The sequence below is a fragment of the Nuphar pumila genome, chromosome 10 (assembly GCF_984573655.1).
Source record: "Nuphar pumila chromosome 10, dmNupPumi1.hap1.1, whole genome shotgun sequence".
NCBI lineage: Eukaryota > Viridiplantae > Streptophyta > Magnoliopsida > Nymphaeales > Nymphaeaceae > Nuphar > Nuphar pumila.
In genome coordinates, this window is record NC_143258.1 from 2197705 (window position 1) to 2209555 (window position 11851).

The 11851-nt window shown below is 36.3% G+C and overlaps 1 protein-coding gene across 1 annotated transcript; it reads left to right on the plus strand.

The window, feature by feature from the left end:
• Positions 1 to 303: 303 nt before the first annotated feature.
• Positions 304 to 10401, plus strand: LOC149823226 (ras-related protein Rab2BV). The gene is made up of 3 exons (XM_090018723.1): positions 304 to 517; positions 708 to 901; positions 9790 to 10401. Exons 2-3 carry the CDS (start codon positions 737 to 739, stop codon positions 10267 to 10269), a joined length of 645 nt encoding a protein of 214 aa, XP_089874849.1. The 5' UTR covers positions 304 to 517; positions 708 to 736; the 3' UTR covers positions 10270 to 10401.
• Positions 10402 to 11851: the final 1450 nt, after the last annotated feature.

Below are 11851 nucleotides of genomic sequence, written 5' to 3' on the forward strand. Positions count from 1 at the left end.
AGGCTGAAATCAAGGTTTTTACATGTAAAATGCACAAATGAATTGGATTATATCTGAATCCAATCCTGATGTGTAAATCCAAAACCGATTTGACTTCCCTTTCAAATCTTATTTACTGACCCGTATATTGAAATAAGTATCGGACTAGGATTGAAGGTCCCACCAAACCCGATCCGTTTGCATCCGACGCCACAAATTTGTTTTGAATTTTTGAAAATTTTTATTATAAAAGTTATAATAAAAAAACTAGAAAAAGGCGAAAATCCCGTTTTTTTCTCTCTCTTGCTTTGATCTCTGAAACCGTTTCGGAATTGCCGCTTCTTCGCCCCTTTTTAGCCAACAAATGGAAGATTGAACCCGTCTCTCTCTCTCTCTCTCTCTCTCTCGACATGAGTCCTATCGTAGCGTTTCCTCTGTAGAGAGGGAAAAAAGGATAACCAGAAAAATTATTCAAAAGAAAAACGGAAACGTCTCTGCTTCCTCTGTTGCTTCTCTTTCGGTTTTCTTACACACCTCGGTAATTCTCTCTCTCCTTTTCTCTTTTTTCCTTTTTTTTTGCTTTTTCAAGAGCTTTTTTTGGGATCTTGGGAATTAAAGCAGAATTTTTGTGTTTCAGGCGTTGACTGTGCTTTTTTTTCGTTTTTTTAATGCGATTTCTGATTGATTATTCGTTTTCTTTCGCTCGTCTATTGTTTTTTTTTTGTTAGATCGGTGAGTTGGAAGGACGGGCGGAGGGATGGCTCATAGAGTTGATCACGAGTATGATTACCTCTTCAAGATCGTCCTGATCGGCGATTCTGGTGTCGGCAAATCGAACATATTGTCGAGGTTCACGCGTAACGAGTTCTGCTTGGAATCGAAATCGACGATCGGAGTCGAATTCGCAACACGGACTCTTCAGGTGGCGTAAGACAATTCTCTCTCTCATGGGAAGAATCTTGTCGATCATTAGGTTTCTGAGAAATATTAGATCATTTTGAATTTTTGTGATAAAAATTTGTTTTTTTGGATCTCTGTGTAATTTTGAATGATCTGTGAATTGCATATTTCGTGGCTGAATTGCTGTGCCTTGAGTAGTTTATTAATTTTCGCGCTTAGTTTGATTAATCACTGAACCGGGATGCTTTAAGGATGATTTTTCTCTGCTTTTCGTTCTTTAATTTAGTCCTTTATCTGATTAAATATGGTGTTTTTCGAATAGAGGAGTTAATTTCGTTGTGATGGCCTCTCTCTCTCTATATATATAAATATTAATTGTATTGGCTTTTCCGTTAATCATCTATATTGACGTTCATACAGTTCTATAGTTTTATCCATATGAGGACTTCTTGTCTTTGATATCTTTAAAATACTTTTTTTAGTGAATTTAGAAATTTTGGGTGTGATTGTTGAAGTTCCTTTTAATCAGAGGCCAGCAGATTGGTCATTCTAATGAAGGCTTTGCTAGTGCTTGGATTTATGCTCCTTTGATGTTTGGATTGTGCCACTTGTGTTGGAAAAAATGTGTTTTACATCTTGGAAGTTTCTCCTGCATTGAATAGTGAAGGAACCGCTTCATTTTCGTTTGGTACAAATTGAGTTACTGTTTATGTTCCGTAGTGAGCTATTGCTACAATCGTCCTTGTTAGCTTCATGTTTCTTTTTATGTTAGAATATTCACTTAACTCTTTCTTTCTTTAATGGGCTTTCCAAGGCAGAAACTTATCCGTAAAACTGTGATAAGTCGCAATATTCCATTGTGGATCATAATGCAACGCTATAACTTTATCAGGTTCGCCATATAAGTGGATGAGTTCAGGCAATCATTTAAAATCATGTTTATTAGCATTATATGATGCTCTCCCTCTCTCTCTCTCTCTGCTAGTAGTTAATAATTGTTAGATGTTGCAAAAATTAGATTATGGCTCTTGCAAATTTTCTGTAACGTTTATCTACTATGATATAATCTTAGCAAACACTTGGTTTAGGAAGAGGGAGTCTCACCTAGTAACATTTAAAAGTGGGGTTAATACGAGTCAGATAGATTTTTTCCTACTTAGAAAGAGAGATAGGGGTTGTTGCATCGATTGTAAGGTTATACCGGGAGAAAGTGTAGCTACACAACATAGAGTCTTAATTTTAGATCTTAGAATTAGACAATGCCGCAAAAGGGATAGACATAGGATAGATCCTAGAATTAAGTGGTGGGCACTGAAAGGAGCTAAACAAAGAATGTTTGTAGAGCGGGTAGTTAAGGAAGTTGATTGGTGTCTCGAGGAGGATTCAGAATCTATGTGGAATAAGATAGCGGGTGACATGAGAAAGGTGGCTAAGGAGGTATTGGGTGAGTCTAAAGGCGGTGCACCGCTAGGTAATGATACATCGTGGTGGAATGAGGATGTCAAATTAGTTATTAAGGTTAAAAGAGAGTGTTATAGAAATCTAAGTAAAAGTCGTGATAATGAGAATTTGGAGAAGTATATGATAGCAAAGAAGGAAGCTAAAAAAGTAGTTTGGAGCGCGAGGGATAAGGTATATAAGGAGGTTTATGACAAGTTGGATACCAAAGAGGGTGAGAAGGATATTTATAGGATTGCAAAAATGAGAGATAGGAAATCGAGGGATCTGGGTATGGTTAGATGTATCAAAGATGAAACGAAAGGGTTTTAGTCAAAGATGAGGAGATTAAGGAGAGATGGAAAGATTATTTTGATAAGCTATTTAATGAAAGTCATGCTCAGGATCTTGGAGACTTTTCCATTCCTTTTCATGAGATGAATCGTGACTTCATGCGCAGGATTCAAAAGAAAGAAATTGCAGAGGCTTTGAAGAAAATGAAATCAAGAAGGGCAGTTGGCCCAGATGGTATACCTATCGAGGCTTGGAAATGCTTGGGAGAGAAAGGTTTAGAATGGTTGACAAATCTTTTTAACAAGATTTGGCGGACAAATAAGATGCCTAATGAGTGGAGGAAGAGTACTTTGGTGCCTCTATATAAGAATAAGGGTGATATACAAGATTGCACAAATTATTGTGGTATAAAACTCATGAGTCATACTATGAAACTTTGGGAGAAGGTGATTGAGTCTAGGTTGAGGAAGGTTGTCATGATATCGGAGAATCAATTTGGTTTTATGCCTGGAAGATCTACTATGGAAGCTATACATCTTCTTAGACAACTTATTGAGAGAAATAGAGAGAGGAACAAAGATTTGCATATGGTTTTTATTGATTTGGAGAAGGCTTACGATAGAGTACCTAGGGACGGTTTTTGGTGGACAATGATGAAGAAAGGTGTTTCTCTCAAGTACATTAGTATAATTAAAGATATGTATGAAGGAGTAGTAACCAATGTCCGCACTTGTGGAGGGGTGACAACCAATTTTCCTATAACGGTTGGGTTACATCAAGGATCTGCTTTAAGCCCTTTCCTGTTTGCTATAGTGATGGATGAGCTTACGAGATCAATTCAAGAAAATGTGCCGTGGTGTATGTTGTTTGCTGATGATATTGTTTTGATTGATGAGTCTAGAGCTGGGGTTAATGTTAAGTTAGAATTATGGAGACAGACATTGGAAGCAAGAGGTTTTAAGTTGAATAAGAGTAAGACAGAATACATGGAATGTCGATTTTGTAAGCAACGAAATAGAGATGGGAGTGTAGCGAAGCTTGGTGAGCAAGAAATACCGGTGGATGATTCTTTCAAATATTTGGGATCTATCATTCAAAAGTATGGAGAAATTGATGGAGATGTAAAACATAGGATAAATGTTGGGTGAATGAAATAGAAGAGTGCAACTGGAGTGTTGTGCGATCGTAGAATGCCATTGCGGTTGAAGGGAAAGTTTTATAGGATGACTATTAGGCCCACTTTACTATATGGTACGGAATGTTGGGCTGCCAAGAGACATCATATTCAAAAAATGAGTGTAGCTGAGATGCGTATGCTGAGTTGGATGTGTGAAAATACAATAAAAGATAAGATTCGGAACGAGGAGATGCGTAAGAAGGTAGGCGTTGCACCCATTGAAAATAAGATGAGAGAGAATCGTTTACGGTGGTTTGGACATATTCGACGAAGGCCTAATGATGCTCCAGTTAGAAGGATGGAGAAATGGGAAAATATATTAGTTAAAAGAGGTCGGGGTAGGCCTAGGAAGACATGGATGGAGGTGATAGGAAAGGATATGAATGCTTTGAACCTCACCGAGGACATGGCATTGGATAGAAATGAATGGAGGAGAAGGATTCATGTGGAAGACCCAGAATGATTTTCTTTGTTGGTTCATATCGCCGACCCCAATTGTTTTGGGATGAAGGCGTAGTTGTTGTTGTTGTTGTTTATCTACTGTGCTGAATGTTTAGTAAATTGTGGATTTAATCCTTTACCTGCTTCTCATATCCATAATCTGAAAGGCTTGCCCTATCGATCTCTGTAGCCTCTCTAGATGTTACAAACAGAAGAGAATTCCTATGTGGGAAAAATAAAATATTATGATATGTTAAAGTTATTTCCTTTTTTTTCTTTTCTTTGCATGTTTAAATTCTCTTACATGCTGGTGGCAATGCATTGTAGTCCTAGATATACATTGTTTGCTGGTAAACGACCAGTTTTGTGCATAGGTGACCTGTACAGTCAAGTATATACTAATTATATGTGCATAAACCTATGTTACAGGGACACACCATTTTGGGTGTGTGTCCCTGGTGGCACGTGTAGACATGCTGACACGACCCGTATGGCCATTATTTAATATTTTTTAATAATATTTTTAATAAATTATTGATAAAAATATTTTTTAAATATCAAAAAATAGTTTCTTATTGGTTAACAATTAAAAAATTCCATGTCTTTGTGTCCTATTTTCCAAAAAAAATCAATCTTTTGAGTGTCCTTATGTCCATTTCTCTTTGTGACGTAGGCATAATCTGTGTGTGTGTGTGTGTGTGTGTGTGTGTCACGGGTTGCAATTTGTTATGTACAACTTGCTTTTGTAGCCTTCTTATCTAGAACTTTAGATTTTCTGCCAGGCCAAAGGTTGAACATCCAATAATCATGGTTGAAATATAGGAATTTGGCTAGGAAGCCTTCATGTAACTAAAGAAATTTACTACTATGGAATTTAAAGAGTGACTAGTATGGACTATGGAGTATTAAAGCTTTCTTTTGATATTGATAAATACAAACTCTTTTGGTTTGTCACTACATTGTGACACAGGCTCAACTCTTTAATGAGCATCTGTAATTTGGCAAATGTGACTGCATGTTGCATTAATTGTTGTTGAATATATTTGCTTCTTGTCCATGCGTCCTAAGAAATGCACGTGCATCATTTGTTATAATCCAAAGAAGGCTTGCATGAAATGTGATTATATCACATGATAACATTTTATTGCACATTGCATTAATTGTTGCTGAACATATGTTACAAACCACAGAAGGCTTGCATGAAATGTGATTATGTTACATGGTAACGCTTTAGTTTTTTACTTTATTTTTTTGGGGTTAATATGGTAATAGTGGGCAATATATTATATGTGGATACTTGTGGCCTGAGCATTATAAGCTTTATTCTGGTTGTGGCACCTGTTCTAGGTAGACTATGATCTAACCAAGTTCTTCTGAAAATTTGGATTGGTTTTGGGATGTTAGTTGCGATCTGGTCTGGAGGTGTCATAATTGTTAATGCCATTTGGTTGGATTTGTTAGTTTTCCTGCAGCAGGCTTTTAGTATGCTAAAATTTATGCTGCTATCTATGTATTTCATGTGGCTTCTGTATGGAATGGCTTTATCAGTGTTCCGTTTGATCCAATGGTACTTGTCAAAGTAAATGCCGCTTAGATTGCAAGCTGTGATTAAAGTGCTTGGTATGTGTGACAGTATTCTGTGAGTTGTTCTTTGTAATTTTATTAGTGTATTTATTTATAATCTTCGCTGTTTAGTTGGATTATATGTGATGGAAACTTAATGTCTTCATGTGTTTAACTTGATTCCTGTGTAAAAGATATTTAAATAATTAAATTTATGTGCTGATTTCTTAAGCAAAATATGACAGATCAAACATAGACAAATGTATGATTAACATTTGATGCACAATTGCACATATATTTAAACTTTGCTTTGAAATTTATATATATTCTTTTAATTTGAAAGTGTATTGTGACAATGAATATGTCAACTGTTTGAAGAGCATATTTTAGTTGTATAAAATGTTGAGAATTTTCTTTTAGTAACATATGGTGAGTACGATTAATGGTGTTAGTTGTTGCTGAATATTTTGATCTCTTGTGCATGATAAATTATTCAAAGTTTTTTCATAATCTCCTGAATGCTCACATGGAATTTATTTCTTTGAACAGTGATTGCATGTTAACTTACAATTTATTTCTTGATCCTAAAATGATAATAGCAGATAATTTATTACTGAAGATACTGGAAGAGTCCAAGTTTTATGAGTTTTGTTCTAGTTGTGGATGCCGTGTTCTTGGTGGTAACATGTTGTGGGAAGTAACGGCCTTTTGAAATGTAGAATTGGTTTTGGGGTGAGGTTTTTAATTTAGACAGTGTTAAGGGTTATGAACTTGCCCAAGTCAACACATAACTTGGAAAATGACTTACCTATTCACAATTTGATCAGGGCATTTGTGGTTGTGAGAGCAAAAGTGAATTTTGTCTAGTAGGCAGTTATGTATTAAGCTTGATTCCTGTGTAAAAGTATTGTTGAGAAATGGTTTTTTTGACATTTTCTTAAATAAGGATATGAGAAAAACTTTGCAAGAAATTCAATTATTTCTAATGTAAATTTCTTATGATACCTTTGATGATATGTCTGTGAATCTATACTATTTGAACATCTTGAAATTATAACTTATATTTGCAATTGGAAAAAGCCTTCTAGTTATGAAGGCCTATTCAGGCAGGCAATTTTTTTCCTTGATGTGACTTGCACATGGACCTGGCCTATCCTTTGAACATTTTTAAAATGACTGTTTATTTGGGTTAGACTCTTGAGTTGATTCAGAAATTGGAACTTTATAGATTTTGAATCCTCATTGAAAATTTTGTTGATGATCTGGAGGGAGCAATCCCATCCATGGGATGAGACTTGTATGGTTATTCTGTGGACTATATTGAGAGTTGAGATCCAGAAACCCATTTGAACTTGTGTGACTTGAGTTGATCTGGCTATGCTGGAGCTGAATTTTATAGAATGTGACAGTGTGACCACCCAGTTTACTTCTGCAAGTTTGTGCTGTCCCCTGGCTGGGGGTCATGGCAAGCCAGAATCTTAATTCAGCTTACTTGAATTGATTTTGACCAAGTAAGTTTAGAATCAAAACCTGAACTTCAATACATGTGCACTTCTAAATGCCCAGTGTGCCCATGTCCTCACTGACACTTGTGTGTGTTGGCGCTGGATGCTTTTGTGTTCTACGTTTTAGACATGCCATCTAATATATGGGTTACACTTCATGTTGTATACATATTTTATGTTTTCTGCATTTTATCATTATATATGTACACTATGAGAATATGCATGTGCAAAATACACAACCCAGCTTCACCCTTGCACTCTTATTCTGAAAACAACCGTGTTTTACCAGCTGTATCCATGTTGTACCATATGATGGCACCCATACATATGTGAGAGATCCTAAGACACGTCCTCTTTGAGCATTGTGTCAATTTGGTAAGTTTAAATTAGTTTCTGATATTTTCTCATAGTAAGTTTTAAAATATGGTGTTTTGGGTGAGTATGATGCTTGCTAAACTAGACAATGTAATGATTTTTGCTGGTTAACTGTGCTGATATTTGCCTTAAAAATGTTTCTATTGATATTATTCTCTCTAGTTACTTTAGGGTCCATAAGCCTGGTGTTCCACAAAGTATATCTTGATTTTTATGGGTCACTTGAATTGTTTGTCTTTGTTGGATACTGTTTGCCATTTATGCATTAAAGCAGGATTAAGATTGAATATTCATCTTCTATGTGCTGATCATGGTCATAATCTCAACAATAGGAGAGGAACTACATGAATTGCTTTAGCAAATATCAATGTTAAGAGAGGTCAAAAATGGAATGAGATGGAATTAAAAGCAAAAATAGGAAAAATAGGAACCGTAAGTAAAGCGATTGTCATATAATTAAGAAACTGAATGGGGATGTTTCAATCTGGTATTGCTATTAGGGGCTTTCTTGCAAGTTTTCAGATCTATTGTAATGATTACAGCTATTTGTTGGATATTTTTTATTGATTGACACTAGAGGTACTTATGATATCTTGGAAACATTGGCTATTTGTAAGTTGTATCTTCTCAATTAAACCTTATGGATGCATTTGATAGGAATCATGCTTTGGATCATGTTTTTTGGACATAAAAATAGGATTTTTTAAGTCATGAAATTTTGATACATTGTGAGCCGTTAATTTTTAAAGGTCTTAAAAAACATACATGTATCCAGTAATCACATGATCCAAAACTTGTTTTCAACTAAATAATGCTTACAGATCGTATCTATAGGGTCTGATCAACAAAAAAAGCTTGTGAAATTTGAAAATCTAAAGCTTCTATTAGGTGGGAGTAGGTACTCCGGGAGCACCTTATCATTACCATTCATTACAACAACAGCAACAACTACGCCTTCATCCCAAAACAATTGGGGTCGGCGATATGAACCAAAAAAGAAAATCATTCTGGGCCTTCCACATGAATCCTTCTCCTCCAATCATTTCTATCCAATGCCATGTCCTCGGTGAGGATTCATTTCCTTTCCTATCATCTTCATCCAAGTCTTCTTAGGCCTACCCCGACCTCTTTTAACTAATATATCAAATTGTTGCCATGAAAATATCACTGTAATTTTCCACTTTAATTCTTTTTTTGATCTTTGGAATAGAACTGTTCAATCCAAATTAAATATAATTTTAATTTTTTACACTTCTAATTGTACTATGATTTTTTGTTTAGCCATTATTCCAAAATTGATAGTTCTGTTTCTGTTTGTTTTCGTTTCATTTTTCCATTTCTCTGAATTGTGAAGATCCTTAGGCAAATAATTATTTGTCAGGAAATTGCAATTCATTGTCATTTACTATGGCTGTCTCTGTTTGAAACACAGAACAATTGTTATTAAAGTGTATTAATTCTTAAAAATTGAGATATATTTATGGAATATGGATCAAGAAAACTGTCACAAATTGTGGTTTAAAGTTTAAACTAATAGTATGTACCATCTGGATATGGTTTAATCATTCATGACCAATAGTGTTTCTTTCTTTGCATCAATTCTAATGGTGGTCCTTGAACATCCATCTTATTGTATAATGTCCTAAATAACAGAATGCTATCTGCAGCATTTCAAGGAATTTTTTGTGATACTGTGGGACTGCAGTGTATTTTATACCTGTGTCACTTGAAAAAATAAAATAGTTCCAAGCATTATTTATGTATTCTACTCTAACCTTACCTCATCGCAAGTGAAAATACCCACCAAGCGTCTACACCATATGTTGTAGTCCAACATTCCAACTTACTAGCTTTCTATAAATCCTAGCTAATTTACTACTGTCAATAAACTAGATACCCCGTTAATAATTAACTAGTCACTCTCCCCCACATCTAATGACATTTCTAGTGACTGGTCCAAATAAAGTTTTCTGCAAAAACGGCCATGATTATATACAGTGGTCTACTCTTTGTAATTGATTCCACATTTTTAACAATGCGGTGTAGAGATTGAATGCACACTTTTGTGATCTTGTGCCTTTGTGGCAAGAATGAATATGCATGCTTCTCCTTGTGCAGGTAGATGGTAACACAATCAAGGCACAAATATGGGATACAGCTGGGCAGGAGAGGTATCGAGCTATTACCAGTGCTTATTACAGGGGTGCTGTTGGTGCTCTGTTGGTGTATGACATAACAAAGCGACAAACTTTTGACAATGTTCAGAGGTGGCTCCGTGAACTTCGTGACCATGCGGATTCTAACATTGTCATCATGATGGCTGGAAACAAGTCAGACTTGAAACATCTGAGAGCCGTGTCTGAAGAAGATGCTAAGGTTTTGGCAGAAAAGGAGGGTCTTTCTTTCCTAGAGACATCTGCGTTGGAAGCAGTGAACATTGAGCAGGCATTTCAGACCATTCTCACAGAGATCTATCATATAATAAGCAGGAAAGCTCTTGCTGCTCAAGAGGCTGCTGCTACAGCTGGCCCTCCTGGTCAAGGTACAACTATTAATGTCACCGATGCTTCAGTATCAAAGACAAATTGCTGTTACTGATTGTACTTGGCCCTCCCTTTTTCTCTATGAAAGTGATGATCATGAAAACTGTAGAGCAAATCTAGTTTGTTAGGTTTGTGGTTAGACATTTAGGTGTATAAGAATTATTCTTATTATAGGCGAACTTGGAAAGAAGATGGCTCACCTTCCTCAGGTTCTTCATTGTCCTGTAAATGAGTGGTGCCGCATGAAATGATTCTTGTAAAACAATGCCCCTCCCCCCCGAATTGTCTGAGTGGTTCCTAACTTGTAATAATGCTTTTTTACTCTGCACAAGAGAAGATTTGATTCCCCAAACTTGTTTTTCCTTAAAGGGGTAGAGTTCTCATTTTCTTTTAAACTGAAACTTCTGTTCACTGATAGATGCTAATTCAATCCCTACAAGATTTTGTACACTGTTGATGTTCTTTTTCTTTTCCCGTTTTTTCCTTTACCCTCTTAGCATGTTGTTCTTGTGTGTTCCTTTTGTTTTCTCAAATTTTATTTTTCAAATCAGATTGAAGTTTTTTTTGTTGCAAATTCTACTGTTCGGCATTTTTTGTTCTTTTTCTTTTCATGGATTCCATCACCATGTGAAGACAATATTTTCTACTTCTGTTTTAGTTTTTTCCTGTGTTTCCCCCCAAGCACTCATTTTCTGATATGCTGCATCAATCTGTGGTGCACAATCCGTTGATAGTCCAACTCCAAGAAAGTGTTAGCCTTATTTTATGGTACGACAAGAACTAGTACTTGATCACTTCTAGATAGCTACCACTGTTCCAAACGACTTGAATTCGACTCTTGGTGACTTGAATTGACCGATGAAGGGTTCATGCCTGGATGTGGGAAGATGCTACTAGTTTGGCTGGGCTTAATTTCCTCAGGGATTTGATAGACCTTTCCAGGGAGTTGGGAAGTTGTGATTTTGATGCTTGATTGGGCTTTTGTGGAAGAGACCTTGGTAATTAGGACAAGGCTGTTACCATTGAAAAAGCACAACATAGTGCTATTGTTGGTTGTGCAGTAATGGAAGCTGCTGTGAGATGGTTTGCTGAAATATGGAGGCCAGTTTCTCTGCCTTGTCATTTCCCTTGGAAGCTCGATTAACCGTCACCTGTCCACTTGAGCCTTTGATGATTTCTGCTAGTGATGTTTAATTCAATATGAAAACTGTACACCTGAAATAGCCTGTTGCATAACAATCGACAATGTGAGCCCTTGTGGTTCAGCTCTTGAGAGCCCACTCTTCTGCTTGGCATTAATCTCGTGAGATGTATGATCATGAACATAATAACTGAATGATGACATAACTGATTTATCGTTGAACCAAATGTTTGTTGCGGTAAGTGTACCTCTGGGATCTAGAACTTCATAAAGGTAAACGCGAAACTGGCTGTTGAAGTTGTGGCCTCTGCCAGTAGTGCTCGGAATCTGGAAGATAGTTGAACTCTGCAACCTCTTGCAGTCGCAACACCGTAAAAAGTTGGCTACTTCTGATTGTTGTTATACTTGCTTCATTCTTCTTATTCTAATGAAAGAGCAGCAGGTAGCCTGAAGAGAAAGTGCGCCAATTAGCAGCATCTTGTGCTTCATTGGCAGT